The sequence below is a fragment of the Aegilops tauschii genome, chromosome 3, assembly GCF_002575655.3.
Source record: "Aegilops tauschii subsp. strangulata cultivar AL8/78 chromosome 3, Aet v6.0, whole genome shotgun sequence".
NCBI lineage: Eukaryota > Viridiplantae > Streptophyta > Magnoliopsida > Poales > Poaceae > Aegilops > Aegilops tauschii.
Window position 1 is genome coordinate 168,420,196 of NC_053037.3, and position 17,925 is coordinate 168,438,120.

General features: G+C 44.7%; 1 protein-coding gene across 7 annotated transcripts; it reads left to right on the top strand.

Moving 5' to 3' along the window:
* Window positions 1-4,342: 4,342 nt before the first annotated feature.
* On the top strand, window positions 4,343-10,850 carry LOC109737733 (beta-glucosidase 10). 7 transcript variants are annotated; one of them, XM_073510232.1, is made up of 14 exons: window positions 4,343-4,627; window positions 4,717-4,792; window positions 5,100-5,152; window positions 5,661-5,736; window positions 5,816-5,887; window positions 6,262-6,349; window positions 6,603-6,861; window positions 7,193-7,308; window positions 8,152-8,372; window positions 9,325-9,347; window positions 9,428-9,515; window positions 9,789-9,879; window positions 10,114-10,190; window positions 10,334-10,850. In XM_073510232.1, the coding sequence occupies exons 1-13, from the start codon at window positions 4,469-4,471 to the stop codon at window positions 10,151-10,153; spliced, it is 1,362 nt and encodes a 453-aa protein (XP_073366333.1). In that variant the 5' UTR covers window positions 4,343-4,468; the 3' UTR covers window positions 10,154-10,190; window positions 10,334-10,850. The 7 variants fall into 7 exon arrangements, with proteins under 7 accessions (XP_073366333.1, XP_020152450.1, XP_020152451.1 ...); XM_020296861.4 differs by having other exon boundaries at window positions 10,119-10,190; XM_020296863.4 differs by having other exon boundaries at window positions 4,379-4,627; window positions 5,023-5,152; window positions 10,119-10,190.
* The last annotated feature ends 7,075 nt before the right edge of the window (window positions 10,851-17,925 follow it).

The following is a 17,925-nucleotide window of genomic DNA, read 5'->3' on the forward strand; positions in this document are numbered from 1 at the left end:
TGTTGTTATTGCTTTCTTCATGACTTATACATGTTCCTATGACTATGAGATTATGCAACTCCCGTTTACAGGAGGAACACTTTGTGTGCTACCAAACGTCACAACGTAAATGGGTGATTATAAAGGTGCTCTACAGGTGTCTCCGAAGGTACTTGTTGAGTTGGCATATATCGAGATTAGGATTTGTCACTCCGATTGTCGGAGAGGTATCTCTGGGCCCACTCGGTAATACACATCACTATAAGTCTTGCAAGCATTGTAACTAATGAGTTAGTTGCGGAATGATGTATTACGGAACGAGTAAAGAGACTTGCCGGTAACGAGATTGAACTAGGTATTGGGATGCCGACAATCGAATCTCGGGCAAGTAACATACCGATGACAAAGGGAACAACGTATGTTGTTATGCGGTTTGACCGATAAAGATCTTCGTAGAATATGTGGGAGCCAATATGAGCATCCAGGTTCCGCTATTGGTTATTGACCGGAGACATGTCTCGGTCATGTCTACATAGTTCTCGAACCCGTAGGGTCTGCACGCTTAAAGTTCGGTGACGATCGGTATTATGAGTTTTTGTGTTTTGATGTACCGAAGGTAGTTCGGAGTCCCGGATATGATCACAGACATGACGAGGAGTCTCAAAATGGTCGAGACGTAAAGGTCGATATATTGGACGACTATATTCGGACACCGGAAGTGTTCCAGGTGGTTTCGGAGAAAACCGGAGTGCCGGAGGGTTACCGGAACCCCCCCGGGAGAAATAATGGGCCTTATGGGCCTTAGTGGAGAGAGAGGGCTGGCCTAGGGCAGGCCACGCGCCCCTCCCCCTCTGGTCCGAATTGTACTAGGAGAGGGGGGTGGCGCCCCCCTTTCCTTCTCCCTCTCCCCCTTCCTTTCCCCCTCCTAGTAGGAGTAGGAAAAGAGGGGAGTCCTACTCCTACTAGGAGGAGGAGGACTCCTCCTGGCGCGCCATAGAGGGCCGGCCGGCCTCCCCCCTTGCTCCTTTATATACGGGGGCAGGGGGGCACCTCTAGACACACAAGTTGATCAGTTGATCTCTCCCAACCGTGTGAGGTGCCCCCCTCCACCATAATCCACCTCGATCATATCGTAGCGGTGCTTAGGCGAAGCCCTGCGTCGGTAGCAACATCATCATCGTCATCACGCGTCGTGCTAAAGAAACTCTCCGACGAAACTCTGCTGGATCGGAGCTCGTGGGACGTCATTGAGTTGAACGTGTGCTGAACTCGGAGGTGCCGTGCGTTCGGTACTTGGATCGGTCGGATCGTGAAGACGTACGACTACATCAACCGCGTTGTGCTAACGCTTCCGCTTTCGGTCTATGAGGGTATGTGGACACACTCTCCCCTGTCGTTGCTATGCATCACCATGATCATGCATGTGCGTAGGATTTTTTTTGAAATTACTGCGTTCCCCAACACTAGCCCTCTCATGAGAGCTAAGAAGGCCGAGATTCGGAGTCCGAGGGACCTTCAAAGTCCCGGACTAGTTGGGAGTCATGGAACTCCAGAAGCGGTGACACTCGAAGTGTTTCGTCCACCAAGCACCACTCTCAACAACCCTTCCATAGGACATATGTCATGCTTCAACAAGGCGACTGAACCTATTTGAAAAAACATCATTGTGTCACTTTGTCGAATGAACAACGACCTTCGCTATAAGACTGTCGTATGCACCCCCGATGGTGTCCTGGACTAGGGGGTGCTAGAGCCATATGGGCTGGGCCGAGGACTTCCCAAGATTATTGTCAAGTGGGCATCGTTCGTCAATCCTAGGAGAAACCAAGATGGAAGATCCGGAAGACTTGACGTGTACTCCAAAGATTTAGAGGTAGTCTTCGACACGATTGCCCTTAGATGCGACCGATCTATGCAAACCCTAGACACCCCTGATATCTATATAAACTGAGGGGTGATGGTTGTAGAGGACAACTCATACACTCACGACCTAGTATAGGTAAACTCACGTGTCCTTGTTACCATCTAGGTAAACTCTTCGAGAGGGCCCGAACCTAGGTAAACTCCCGTGCCCTTGTTACTATCATGTCAAGACTGCCAGTTCAGGACCCCCTACCCGAGATATACTATATTTGACTCCATCAACCCCTCCTACTAATCTTTAACCACGTTGCTAAGGAAACCCGTGGTCAAAAATTGATTCTCAAACGTCAACAAATTTTACCACGTAGAAATAGTTGGACAAGGATTAGAATTATCTATTTCTACACCCGATTTGTACAAGTGGACATTTTTAATTAGGATTGCATGTGAAACATGAAGATGTAACAGGATTTTTAAAGGAGTGATGTAAAGGGATCTCAAATGCGGACGGACATCAAATGTCTGAACTAAACGGTTCGATCACTTTTAGGTCTCCAATGCGAGCTTTCATATTGGGCCAGACAAGGATGAACGTCTCCCAGTCCGGCCCCAAATCATGGGGTAGAGTAGGGGAGTTTACATATCAACCACGTCAGATTTCGACACCCTAGATACACCCAAAATCCCACCCGGAGTCCACGTTTTCACCCGTTCGCATTGAAGCACACCACTCCGCCTGCCCAACATTCATGGTGCGGAGTCGAAGCACCGCCCGAGGAGCCTTCCTCGGCTATCAAAAGGACCCTGGAAATCCCCAAATTCTAGCCACCGCGAACCCCCTCTTCCCACCATTCCGTCGCCCGGAGTCGAGCTCAACGGGGAATCCATCTGTCGTCACAAACCCAAGACCTTGTGTGCCATCTCCATCGTGCGCGAGAAGGTCATTTGGTACAAGAAGCTCACATCAAAGGGATGCGCTCTGATCGCGGCGGAAGTGCGTGCCGCTGAGGCCCGACGCGTTGCTCGCATTGCCGTCAGCGAAGATCCGAGCTCGAAGGAGGAGGAAGAGGAGATCATCTATTGTCGGTGTACTAAAGTTTGGGCCTTTAGCACCCCATACTTGTGCACGGGCAGTCGTAACCCCGCGCATGGCAAAGCACGAAGAGGGCGATCGGGGACAGATACAAGACAAAGAAAAACAACCAAGTCAGGGAGCAGAAGACGAGCCAGACCCCCGGCAAGGCCCTTGCCGGGGCGGCTTGGGGATGACTACAAACCACCAACCAGAGCACCACCCTTGTGGTTGAGAGCTCTGACACCATCGACAACGTTAAGGCCAGGATCCAAGGGCGCGCGCGCGTAGTGGCGTGCAGATCTTTGTGAAGGCCAGAAGACGAGGCCCCGGCAAGATCCCTATCGAGGACGCCCACGAGGCCCCGACAAGATCCTTGTCGAGGACGCCCACGAGGCCCCGGCAAGATCCTTGCCCGGGGACATCAGCAAGACCGTGGCCAGACTCGGCTGCCCAGTCACCACTCTAGTGCGGGGGCTGCCTGTCAGCCTGGCAGGCGCCTGCGTGGCGGCATGCAGATCTTCGTGAAGACCCTGCCACCCCTCCAACGCAGCAGCTGGCCAGCCAACTTGGCACTGCACGCCTCATCAGCATGGACGCGCGTGTCGAGACGGGGCGAGGTGGCAACGGACGGGACGGGCTCTCTTCCCGTCCCCCAATAAAGCTAGAGGGCACGATGCATTTAATGCGTTTGCCCTTAGATGACCAAGATAAGCATGTGTACTGTAGCGGTTTACAACTCCTGCATACACTGTAGTTACTTTACACCTCCTGTATGCCACTGTGGCAGCCCCTTGTACATATAAAAGGAGGCCCACGGCGCGGCTTTTTGGACCTCTCGGCCCAGCTTGCATGCGTAGCAACGAGCCGAAGCTCAAGAACACCCAATACACAATCAAGCAGGACTAGGGTTTTACGCATCTCAGCGGCCCGAACCTGGGTAAAGACCTATGGTGTTGATCACTAGATCTGCTCTTTGCTTAGCCCCTCCTCCCCGCCAAACCGTAGAAGGAATCCCCGTGGTCTCATAGACGTCGTTCCCCAACATCTATACAGAGTCAGCCATGCGTAGATGTTCGACAACCACGTAGCCAAAGAAGTGGACGAGGAGGCCAACGGGCATCGATCCGTGGATTCGGCCCACCACCGATGACCACGAGGTTGACGGCTCGGCAGGGGAGTGATCGACCTCGCCTCCAACAAGGAGTAGGATTAAGTTACATTAGAATTTAGATCGAAAAAATGTTTGAAGTATCGAATGTCGTTTGCTATGATGAACTATAAAACTCCCTCTGCCCACAAATAGATGGCATATAAACTTGGTTAAAAAGTCAAAGACTTCGAAGTTTCATTAACTATATAGAAGAAAATACCAGCCGTCGATCGATTGAATAAAGGAGAAGAAATTGGACGGCTGTAGATGGACCTATACAAGCACGGTTGCGGCGTACTACATTCCTTTTCCACGAGATCCCGGACAGATCAGATCAAACCTCGTCCGCACGCGCCACACCCCTTCGCGCGGACAACGGAGAAGCGAGGAACGCACAGCCGATGAGGCCTCTGCGCGCCGTCGCTCTGCTCCTCGTCGCGGCGGCAGCAGCCGCGGCCGCCGCGACGCCGTGGGCGGGGAGCGGCCAGGAGTCCGGCTCCATCAGCAAAGACGACTTCCCTGGGGACTTCAGCTTCGGGGCTAGCACATCAGCTTATCAGGTGAGAACCATCAGGCTTACGTTCATTCGCGGTGGAATGGCGAGCACGATCGTTGACATGCTTCTGTGTGGTGGGCCGTCGGGATCCAGTGGGAAGGCGCGGCGGCGGAGGACGGCCGGACCCCCAGCGTGTGGGACACCTTCGCTCACGCTCACGCCCACGCCGGTACGCGAGAGCAGACGGTTTCCCTTTTGCTGTGCCGCTAGCACACGTTCGTGCCACTGTTCCATCTGTATCACCGCATGCCGCTCCTTCTTGTGAGCTATTACTGCATGGGTACCACCGCATGTGCCGATGTTCGCGGTCGATTCTCTTGCACAAGATAAAGAGGTCATCAGGATTGGAACGACAATTGCAGTTTCAGCATCATATTACAATTATGGTTCAATGTCTAGGATCGGGGCCATGGTGGAAATCGAAAGAAGTGGACCATGTGGACTATGCCTCATTGCTTATAAGTTCCGCAATACAGGTGATGACTCTGTAAATGGTGATGTGGCAGCTGACGGCTACCATAAGTACAAGGTATGGTAATTTTTGTAACTCAATTCTGTCACCCTTAACTGGATTATGTATGTCATGTTTTTTTTTGCGGGTGGTTATGTATGTCATGTTATAACAGTGGTTGTGTGCATCATGCCATGCAGAGGCCGGGTAATCCCCTTTTCGGAAGAAAAAAAATGTCATGCTATAACAGAAATGCTCCTGTAGTTGCTGAGCAGAACTGTGCACAACAGGATATGAAAGAGAGGTTGCCCTTGTATGGTCCATGTTTAGATAGAGTGGGAGGTTGGGTCTGGGGAGAGGTGAGAGGGTACTTTGTAGTAGTTAGTGACTCCAAGAATATGTTAGCAAAATATTTCTTCAGAATTTTTTTCCAAACTATAAATGAGACTTGCTTGAGAAAAATTTAGATCATACAAACATCATTGACTAATTCTGGTTTCTCTAGGCATGATAAAAAGTAGCCAATCCTGGTAAAATCCTGCATGCTAATAACGGTCTATCTTTTCTTTTCTCGTGTTTGTCACAGGAGGATATCAAATTAATGAAGGAGACCGGACTGGATTCTTATAGATTCTCTATCTCTTGGTCAAGGCTTATTCCTAGTATGTTTTTGAAAAACTTGTGGTGAAGTTTTCTCGTTAAGTTGGTTTCTTACAAAAATATAGTTCTGTATTTCCACAGAAGGAAGAGGAGAAATCAATCCAAAAGGAGTAGGATACTACAATAATCTCATCAATGAACTACTTGATCATGGTAAATCTTGCATGCAAGATATTTATCTACCTATTAAATCCAATCATCATGGAGACTGCATACTACTCCCTCTGTTCACAAATCAATGAATTCATCTTTGTACGCATACAGTAAAGAAGTTGAACTTTGACAGCTAGTACTGTACATATTTATGATACCAGTAGGTTTTAGTCGGGTCCTAAACCCCTGAATTTGTAGTGGACTTGCTCATCCTGAGTTGAACTGAACTGGCAATGAGCATGTCCAGTTTAACTTACTCAACCTGTTTTTGTTTTTTATAATTGTATTTCTCTGCGTTTTAATGGCAAAAGTAGATGCATTAATGGGGCTGGAGGGATATTATGTCCGCACTTACTATGTCTAGTATCTTGAAGGAATTCAACCACATGCAACGATTTTCCAGTATGATCTTCCTCAAATCCTTGAAGATGAATATGGTGGATGGTTGAGTCCCCAAATAATGTATGTATTCTGTTTTCATGAATTTCATGTTTCGTCTTCATTTTTGAAAAATATGATGTGCAAGTGTGATATTATTCATTGTAGTGTATGTTATGGATAATTGTATAAAAATGAATAAAAAAATGTTGGTGCAAAAACACATATTATTTCTGCATTGTACAAAACTAGATTGCTTTTTGACATGCCTGTAGTTTTATTGGATGTAAATCCTTAGAGTATAAGCGCAGTCTTTAACTCCATTATCTGTTTCCAGTGGTGATTTCACAGCATACGCAGATGTGTGCTTTAGGGAATTTGGGGATAGAGTTACCAATTGGACTACTCTAAATGAACCTAACGCTTTAGTTTCGGTTGGCTATGATGCTGGTATTGGGCCACCGGGGAGATGTTCTAAACCATTTGGATTTGCTGACTGTTCCTGTGGGGACTCTGTAAACGAGCCATACGTTGTAGCTCATAATTGCTTATTGGCTCATACCTCAGCTGTGTCACTATACAGAAGAAAGTATCAGGTACTATCTTTTCGCTAGCAAATTAGTACTATGGTATTTCTAAAGTGCTTTCTTGATAGTTAGATCCACATTGTTATCATGAACCATCAATGGAGTAGTCTGTGATATAATTGTCAAGGTATTTGAGATTAGAATAAATTATTGTTTTGAATAATTGGTCTGCTCCAAAAAGAAAAATCTGAATGCTATCTTTGTTGCCGATATTCTGTGCTAATTATTGTCCCTTGGACTTTAGATATAGCTTGAGTATTTTTCCTAAGGACGCTAAAAGCACCATGTTTCATTTGAAATCGGTTATATCCATGGACAAAAAATATACTTTGTGCTGCAGACAAAGCAACACGGACTTATTGGCATGAATATATGTATAAATAACATAGTACCTTATACAAATTCAACGGAAGATATAGCTGCAGCGAAAAGAGCACAAGCCTTCTACACAGGCTGGTAGGTTCATCATTCTGTCGTTTTTTACCTTTATATACAGTACCAGCATCTATCTCATACTAGTTGGATATACTTGGCCTTGACGAAGAGGATCCAAAACGATCACCAAAAGAGAAACTTTTTAGGAGTCTGGACTCAACAAGGATGTCACTACTTTATTTTACACATTTCATCTATTGTCACTTGAATTTGTGTCAAACTGCCAATGAAACTTGTTTTTGAACTAGTTGAAGTCTTACTAGACACTCCGATCAATATTACTTGTCTCTCAAATGGATGTATCTAGACGTATTTCAGTGGTAGATACATCCGTTTGAGCGACAACTATTATGAATCAAAGGGAGTATTTTGAACTTGTCCTAGGACAGATAACGTGTCTGAGAGAACATTATGTTATTTAGCAGTGTCCATGGAATTTTTAGGGCCCGAAATAAGCTTGTAAATAGAGAATTTAGATTACATGTACTTTGATACCATACGGCTGTTCTATGGTACTGAAACTACAACCAATCCAGCAAGCTCTTTATCAGTGGAGTTCTTCTGTATATGTCAGTACATTATTCTTTGAATTGATATGGTTCAAAGTGTGTATTTGACTATCTATATGTAATTGTTCATTTTGAAATTTTCAACAAGTATTATTGGATTTCGTGGTTTGCCGATTTCTGTACAAATATCCAAACACTTTTCTAGTTACAAAATGGTGGGACACTTTTCATATTTATGTGTAAACTTATGAAACTAGAAAATTGGATTTTCTCAATGTAAATTTTGCCATGAGTTGCACTAAAATGGTGAGAAAACTTTGGCCCTTATGTAAATTTGGTTGTTTCTCTGTATTAGGTTCTTGGATCCTCTCTATTATGGAGACTACCCACTTGTGATGAAGGAGAATACTGGCTCCAAGTTGCCAAAATTTTCTCAAAGCCAGTCTAAACAACTAATCAATTCTATGGACTTTCTTGGCATCAATTACTACACATTTTTGTACGTGAAGGATGACCCGCATCATGCTCCTAGCAACAAAAGGAATTTCAGGGCTGATATGGCTGCTAAATCAATATGTGAGTTTCATATGTGTTGTATTTCGGTGACTCAATCCTTGTTGTTTTCTAGAGTTTATTCATGTCTGGACAAAATCCAGAAAAATTTCAGCACCAATATACTAGATTTTGTTTTAGTAACTTTAATATGTACTTTATGCCATGTCGGTAAAGGACCATTATTGATCCTAGTTGGTAATCTATGATTGCTCATAAGTAAATCTATTTATTATTGTGGTCCTGTGGGCAATTGGTCTAGAAAGATAAGCAAAACATAGCTTAATGCATCATGCCATGTCGTGTCAAGATGAGGTCAATGGAGGCCTTGATGTCGAACTTGGCATAGATTGAGGCCTCATTGGCACTTGATGTTGATCCAAGCAGAGGTTCTCATACTCTTTTGAGATCTCTTTGCATTCCTTCACTGCAGACATAGCATCGTAAAGGGGGTGGATGAATATGGGAAACAGAGGGAATGAGGTGCTAATGGAGGTGGTGGTGGTGAATGAACGGTGCCAGGAGCATCGGTGTCTGGCTGAAGGATAACGAACATCACACTTGTTATGGAGCGTGGTGGCGCACTCCGGTGAGGAGCCTGTGCAGAGCTGAGTTGAGAGAGAGGGGAGCGATAGAGGGTGATGAGATAAGAGAAAGGTGGATGCCAATCATGCAGATGAGTCATTGCCACATTATCATCCATTTCAGCAATACATGTTAGTAACTAACAACGTTAGGATCAGTTTAAAAGAAACGATTTTAGGGTCCCGAGAAAGTTATTTGCATGTTACGGAACCAAGTGAGACAACCAAACAAGTTTATGGACAACACAATTTACTCCATAGATCAATAGTTACTGCCAGAACCAATTTCTGCTGCACCGAGTAATCCCCCATTATTTAGATGTATAGTTTAAATTAATATTTGAATTCCTTATTTTAGTTTGATAATTTGATGCATGATTTCTCTCTTGCAGTTTCAAGCAATTCTACCAGTGGAGTAAGACAAACTTGCAGTAAATCTGTTCTTATAAATATTAAATGTATAATAACAAAGGGCTGACATATAGTGCTTCTCAGTTCTATGTGCCAGGTTATGGGATACAGCAAGTGCTTGAACATTTGAAGCAATTTTATGGTAATCCTCCAATCTATATCCATGAGAATGGTAAGTATTTTGCAACTATCGCTAATCATAAAATAAGCCGGTTATTCTGGCGACTTTGTGTATCTTGTTTAGCATCCTACTTATTTGATGTCCAGTAATTTAGAATCATGCAGTGTTAGCCAACATTATGGAACTGTTTTTCTTTTCGTAAAATAATCTTCAGTGCTACAGGAAGACATGTGCTTATTTTTGTCTAAATATTCTGTCCAGACTAATGCCTAGATATTTTTCATAAACACAATTAGTATGACTTACAAAAAGGTTCAACTCTAGGATATCCAATGCATCAAGATGTAGTATTTGGTGATGGCCCTAGGGTGGAATTCTTGAGTGAACATCTTAAGAACCTTCTCACTGCTGTCAGGTAATGCCCTTCTTTCTCCTAGTGGTCATGCATTATATTTATCTTTAATTGATTCGACAGTTGGCCTTGTTTAGCGTTACAATATTCTATATTTCTAGGAGGATACAATAAATAGTGTGCATCTCTCATTTTGATTACATGATCCGTATGTCAATCACGAAGTCGCATTTTTTGCACCGGTAAAAATATCATTCATGAAACTAAGCACTAACTCCATTTTATTGTTGCTGGAAGACAAGATCCGTTATTGGTCACCCAGAAACTGTCAAAATGATGCTCAGTAGATTCACCAAGAGCCTTTGTATAAAAGGGTAACTTTTTGATAGACAATTCATCCTGTTTTCGCCATTCTGCAAAAAATGGCAAAATGATGCGAGTGGGCAGGAAAAAAGGCCTTTTTTGTAATGTAACTCGTTGACGTGACAGTGACATGAACCTTTGTATTTGGTAACAGGAATGGTTCGAATACTAGGGGCTACTTTGCCTGGTCGCTGATGGATTTATATGAACTACTTAGTGTCGGGGACACGTATGGACTCTATTACGTGGATTTTGCTGATGATGATCTCAAGAGGTATCCAAGGAGCTCTGCGATTTGGTACAAGGATTTTCTCAAGGGGAGGCACACGGAGACGGGGAGATTCTCCGATCACTAGCTCGGGTAGACTGCGCTAGGTGTTTTCCGTAGGTTAAACTGTTCCGTCCCCCCACGTTATTCCAAACACATGAAAGTGGCCGATGCGGAGTGAGACGGAAGACTATAATTTTATACCAGGTTACTACTGTAGATGTTTCCTATCTACAGCATCTCATCTTTAGCGCACAAATATGTCATTGCGCAGGCTACTCGACATCATACGATGCTTCTTTTTTTTTAAGCCAAGACCGTAGAACAATTGTTCTACGGTAATTTTTCATTATATAAATATGTACAATTACAGGAAAAAATAAATAAAGACTCGTTCAACCAATGCCTGTTTTATGAAATATCAGGAAAAATTAAACATTATTCTCTATCCATGTGTGGATCTTGTCAGCCTTGTCTGGTCTTGCTCTTATTTCGGTGCCTTTCCTTCTTTTAGATAATATTTCCATGTATCCGCAGTTGGTGTGGCTCTTCTGAATATCTTGTCGTTTCTGCTCATCCAAATACTCCAACAGCCCATGATAATGGTGTCTATAGCAAATTCTGTTGGGAGTTTGGTCAAGGTCAAGTGAATCTCATCATAGGTCGAAATGCCTCTCTGTTTGTTGGGTGCAATAGAATGCCAACACATCAGTGCAAATGGGCAATCCCAGAAAAGGTGTGTCACAGTTTCCTCAGTGGATTCAAAAGACGGAGCACAGTTATAATCTTCCAGATGCATACTCCTTCTGTGTAGCATGTTTCTAGTGCTGATTCTATCATGAAGGAATAACCAGAAAAATATTTTATGTCTCAGCCGACATGTTGTTTCCACAGAAGCTTGAATGTGTTGTGTGTTGTGCTATCCCCCTGAATGGCCTTGTACATCTTAATGGAAGAGTACTTAGGTGCTGACCATGCATAGGTCCAGATCTCTTTTCCCTCTGATTCCATTCTGTTGCTGATGAAGTCTTGCAATGCATTAAATTACACAAAAGCCTCTTGTGACATAGGTCTGTGGAATAGCAGACTGATATCATTGTGCTCCAGAACTTTATGCAGCGATATTTCTTATTGGATTGCATAAGAGTGTAATTCTGGGTATTTGACATTGAGAAGGAGTTCTTGCCATTTATCAGACCAAAATAGTATTGTATTACCTTGACCTGCTTTAGATATAGCATGTTGCTTGAAAGTAGGGAGTAGTTTCAGTATTGTCCTCCACCAGAATGATCCTACCTTGCTATCTCCTGGTAATTTGTCTTGGTAGTGTGTTTCCCAAATAATGTTTACCCAAGGAGTGTCAAACTTTTTGAAGAATTTATGGAGGAATTTGATGAGCAAGGCCTACTTGTGGATCAGTAAATCAAGGACTCCCAGTCCTCCCTGTATTTTGGCCTTGCAAACTGTGTCCTAAGAAATCTGAACAGTACCTCTATCATGTGTTCCATATTTCCTCCAAAAGCAGTTCATGAGGTAGGTGTTGATTTGGTTGATCATTGTCTTTGGGATCTCTAAGGTGCAGATAACAAAGGTAGGCAGACTAGTGAATACTGATTCCAATAGGGTTAATTTGTTACCAGTGGATAGCATAGTAGAACAGCTCAACAGCCTGCTTTCTATACGTTTCAGCATAGGAACAAAATCCTCCACCCTAGGTTTGGACAGACACAGTGGTAGCCCAAGATGTGTGTGTGTGGTAGGGTAGCAATCTTACAGCCAAGGAGGTTTGATAGCTCAGCCATTTTGTGTGCAGGTGTGTTGATAGAGATCATTATGGACTTGGAGTAATTAACTTTTAGGCCAGTATACTCAGCATAATGTAGAAGAAGATTTTTAATGTGCATCAGTTGTCTGGCATCTGCCTTAGCCACCAAGATGGTATCATCTGCATATTGGATAATTGGGTAGCCTAGGCAAGAGCTATGTATAAGTGGAGATTCAATCAGTGCATTATGGTAGGCTTCATTGAGAATGGATTGGAGTACATCTGCTACAATCACAAAGATCAATGGGGATAATGAATCACCTTGTCGGACTCCCTTTTTGCAGAGGAATTGTTTCCCTGGCACACCATTGAGTGGAACAGATGAGAAACCAATACCATTTGGCACCAAAACCTTTAGCTTGCAATACTTCAATGATGGTATCATAGTTAAGCATGTCAAATGCTTTTTCAAAGTCTAGCTTTAGAAGAATGATTTCTGATATGTCTCCATTGTATCTACTTTTCCAAACTCTTTCGCCCTTGTTTTGGACTCTAATTTGCATGATTTGAATGGAACTAACCCGGACTGACGTTGTTTTCAGGAGAATTGCCATGGTGTTATTTTTGTGCAGAAATAAAAGTTCTCGGAATGACCCAAAACTTCACGGAGAATATTTCTGGAATAAATAAAAAATATTGGCAAAAGAATCAACAGAGGGGGACCCACCTGCTGTCCACAAGGGTGGAGGGCGCGCCCCCTGCCTTGTGGGTCCCCTGGACCTCCACCGACCCCAACTCCATCTCCATATATTCACGTTCGGGGAGAAAAAAAATCAGAGAGAAGGATTCATCGCGTTTTACGATACGGAGCCGCCGCCACCTCCTGTTCTTCATCGGGAGGGTAGGTCTGGAGTCTGTTCAGGGCTCCGGAGAGGGGAAATCGTCGCCATCGTCATCATCAACCTTCTTGCATCACCAATTTCATGATGCTCACCGTCATGCGTGAGTAATTCCATCGTAGACTTGCTGGACAGTGATGGGTTGGATGAGATTTATCATGTAATCGAGTTAGTTTTGTTAGGGTTTGATCCCTAGTATCCACTTGATAGTCCCCAAGTGCAGGGAATCATCGTAGCAATTACCAAAGGTGGAAGTGATAAGTATGGAGTGTCGAACCCACAAGGAGCTAAAGGTAAGATCAATATTCTCTCAAGTTCTATCTGTCACTGATACGACTCTACGTACACCGAACGTTTGCTTCCAACTAGAAACGAGAAATAAAACTATGTTGTGGGTATGAAGAGGATAACTTTGCATGATATCAGAGAGCTAAAACATAAAAGTAGGTGCTGTTATCATAAAGTTAGAATATATTACTAAATATTATAAATAGCGTGTGGGGAATAATGATGGGCCGATGTGCAGAATTATCCTAGGCAATTGTTAACAAGACCGGTAATCACTATTGCAATTTCATATGAGGGAGAGGCATAAGCTAACATACTTTCTCTTCTTGGATCATATGCACTTATGATTGGAACTCTAGCAAGCATCCGCAACTACTAAAGATCATTAAGGTAAAACCCAACCATAGCATTAAAGCATCAACTCCCCTTTATCCCATACGCAACAACTCCCTTACTTGGGTTTATGCTTCTGTCACTCAAGCAACCCACTATAAGCGAATCATGAACGTATTGCAACACCCTACAGCAGGAATCCCTCACGCTTGCGCGACACAGAGGGCACAATAGGACATCACCAAAATAAAACATACAACTCATACTAATCTAGATCATCAATCAACCCAAAGACAAAGGATATCTACTCAAAACGTCATAGGATGGCAACACATCATTGGATCATAATATGTGGCATAAAGCACCATGTTCAAGTAGGGATTACAACGGGGTGCGGGAGAGTGGACCACGTAAAAGAGATGAGGATGGTGATGATGATGGTGATGTTGATGAAGACGATCACCGCGGCGATGATTCCCCTCCCGATGGCACTCTAGCGCCACCGAGAGAGAGGAGGAGAGGTTCTTCCCCGTGTGCTTCCTCCTCCATGGCCTCCCCCTAGATGGGGAGAGGTTCTTCCTCTGGTCCTTGGCCTTCATGGCGATGATGGCCCCTTCGGGATCCTCCTCCATGGCCTCCGGTGATGATGGCCCCCTCCGGCAGGGTTCCAGAGAGGGCCTAGATTGATTTCTCGTGGCTACAGTGGCTTGCGGCGGCGGAACTTCCGATCTAGGTTATTTTCTGGAGGTTTGGGCATTTATAGGAGAGGTTGGCGTCGAGAACAAGTCAGGGGGGGCCCATGGGAAGTCCACGAGGCACATGGGCGCGCCCTAGGGGGGTGGGCGTGCCCTCCACCATCGTGGGGCCCATGGGACTCCCCTCTAGTAACTCTTTGTTCCATTATTCTTTATATTTTCCAGAAAAATTCTCCGTTGATTTTCAGTGCATTCCGTGAACTTTTATTTCTGCACAAAAACACCACCATGGTAGTTATGCTGAAAACAGTGTCAGTCCGGGTTAGTTGTAATCAAATCATACCAAAATCATATAAAACTATTGTAAACATGGCATGAATACTTCATAAATTATAGATACGTTGGAGACGTATCACCACTATGTTCTGAGATTGATGTTGCTATGACTTTGCTATGCCTAATGCTTGTCACTAGGGCCCGAGTGACATGATTTCAGATCTGAACCTATTATGTTTTCATGAATATATGTGTGTTCTTGATCCTATCTTGCAAGTTGTAGACACCTATTACGAGTTATGATCCGCATACCCCAAGGTGACAATAATTGGGATTATTTCCGGTGATTACCGTAGTTTGAGGAGTTCGTGTATTCACTAAGTGCTAATGCTTTGGTCCAGTTCTCTATTAAAAGGAGGCCTTAGTATCCCTTCGTTTCCATTAGGACCCCGCTGCCACGGGCGGGTAGGAAAAAATATGTCATGCAAGTTCATTTCCATAAGCACGTATGACTATATACGGAATACATGCCTACATTATATTGATGAATTGGAGCTAGTTCTGTGTCACCCTAGGTTATAACTGTTGCATGATGAATGCCATCCGACGTAATTATCCATCATTGATCCATTGCCTACGAGCTTTTCACATATTGATCTTTGCTATGTTACTTTGCCGTTGCCACTGTTACAATTGCTACAAAACTTCTACTGTTACTTTTGCCACCATTACCGTTACTTCCATACTACTTTTCTACTAAATATTTTGTTGCAGATATTAAGTCTTTCAGGTGTGGTTGAATTGACAACTCAACTGCTAATACTTGAGAATATTCTTTGGCTCCCCTTGTGTCGACTCAATAAATTTGGGTTGAATACTCTACCCTCGAAAACTGATGCGATCCCCTATACTTGTGGGTTATCAAGGCCTTTTTTTGGCGTCGTTGCCGGGGAGTATAGCTCTATTCTCTGAGTCACTTGGGATTTATATCTGTTGATCACTATGAAGAATTTGAAAGATACCAAAACCAAGATCTATCCCTCAACTACAAGGGGAGGTAAGGAACTACCATCTAGCTCTGCACTTGATTCACCTTCTGTTTTGAGTAAGCTTGCGACACCTACACCTGCTATCGATTCTGATATGTCGCATGTTATTGATGATGCTACTTCTGCTATGAATGATGCTTATGATGCTACTACTTTTCTTGATAAAACTGTGCCACTGGGTGAATTACTTGATGAACATCTTGCTAGAGTTAGAACTATTGATTTTGCTGAAGATGATGATATTTCTGAAATTGATGAAATTATTGAAACTGAAAACTTTGAAACACCTGTTAGACCTAGATCTCCTAGATATGAACTTCCTGTTGTGCCTGAGGGTTATGTTATGGATGGAGAGGTAGCTAGGGACTTGCTTGCTTGTAAGGATAGAGATGATCTTAAGAAATTATTATGCAAGTGGAAAGAAAAATCTTTGAATGCTAGAATGCAATATGATCCTAAGTTTGCTACTTCACCTATCTTTGTTACCGATAAGGATTATGAATTCTCTGTCGATCCCGAGTTAATTACTTTGGTTGAATCCGATCCTGAGTTGTGTGCGTAGTCCCCAGGATATGATTTACTACTTCTCTGAAAAATATTTCCCTGCTCATAAGAAACAAGCTGCTTTAAAGGAAATATTTAACATTGTGCAAATTGAAGAAGAGAGTCTCCCACAAGCTTGGGGGAGGCTTCTCCAATTACTTAATGCTTTGCCTGATCATCCTCTCAAGAAAAATGAAATACTTGATATCTTTTATAATGGACTAACCGATGATTCTAGGGACCACCTAGATAGTTGTGCTGGTTGTGTGTTCACGGAACGAACTATTGAGCAAGCTGAATTGCTATTGCATAATATATTGAGTAATGACAATGATTGGACAATTCCTGAACCAACTCTTAAGCCAACTCCGAAGAAAAGAGGTATTCTATTTCTCAGTCCTGAAGAAATGCAAGAGGCAAAGAGATCTATGAAAGAAAAAGGTATTAAAGCTGAAGATGTTAAGAATTTGCCGCCTATTGAAGAAATACATGATCTTGATAACCTGACATAGGTAGTAGAGGTAAATTCTCTCTATAGATTTGATGAAGGTGATATTCCTCATAATAAGTCTGCTAGTCAATGCTTGGATGAGTTTGATAACTTTATTGTTAAACAAGAAAATTTCAATGCTTATGTTACACTACTGGAATCAGCAGATTTGCCGTCTGCCAACTCTTTGCCGTCAGCTAGCGGACGTCAAAGAAAGGCTTTGCCATCAGCTACCAGAAAACGGATGGCAAAGGAAGGCTTTGCCATCAGCATATCTTTGCCGTCCGCTAGCGGACGGCAAAGAAGCTTTGCCGTCTGCTAGCTGACGACAAAGAGGATGGGTGGCGGGCTTACGAGGACGACCTAACGACCATTTTCTTTGCCGTCTGCTGGCGGACGACAAAGAAAATGGCCGTTAGGTCGTCCGTTTCCCTCCGGCCCCACCCCACTAGGTACGCTCTTTGCCGTCTGCTAGCAGACGGCAAAGAGCTGTGACCTACTAGCAGAAAAGGGGCCGCACCCCCGCCCGTGCCCCCCCTCTCTGATCTGTCCGTTCTCTCTCCCCCCTGCCCGAGCCGCCGCCACCCCTCACCTCTGCCGCCGCCCCTAACCCACGCCGCGACCCCCGTTGCTGGCCGCCCCGCGCCACCCCCGTCGCCAGCCACCCCGCACCGCCCCCGTGCCTGAGCCGCCGCCGCCCCGCGCCACCCCCGTCGCGGGCCGCCCCGCACCGTCCCGAGCCGTCGCCGCCCGGCCGCGCCGCCGCCCGCCCCGCCCGCCCAGCCAAGCCGCCGCCGCCGCCTGCGCCGCCCCGCCCGCCCGGCCGCGCCGCCCCCGTCCTGAGTCGCCGGCCGCCCCACACCGCCCTGTCCCTGCCCAGCCGAGCCGCCGCCGTCGCCCACGCCGCCCCGCCCGCCCAGCCGCGCCGCCCCCGTCCCGAGTCGCCGGCCGCCCCACACCACCCCGCCCCGTCCCGAGCCGCCGCCGCCCGGCCCCGCCCCGCCGCTGCCCTGCCCCTCATCGTGGTGAGTTTTTTTCTTCTGTTTTTTAGATTTAGTTTATGTTTGTTTAGTTTAGGTTAGGTTAGTTTAGTTTAGGTTAGTTTAGGTTATTTAGTTTATTAAAGGTTACATTTAGTTT

What these genes read in the sequence shown, in the direction of transcription:
- LOC109737733 (XM_020296861.4), top strand. Translation starts at nt 4,469, where the DNA reads ATGAGGCCTCTGCGCGCCGTCGCTCTGCTCCTCGTCGCGGCGGCAGCA. An exon ending in CAATGAACTACTTGATCATG is followed by an intron (nt 5,888 to 6,261) that starts GTAAATCTTGCA and finishes AGTATCTTGAAG; the next exon opens with GAATTCAACCACATGCAACG. An exon ending in CAAGCCTTCTACACAGGCTG is followed by an intron (nt 7,309 to 8,151) that starts GTAGGTTCATCA and finishes TCTCTGTATTAG; the next exon opens with GTTCTTGGATCCTCTCTATT.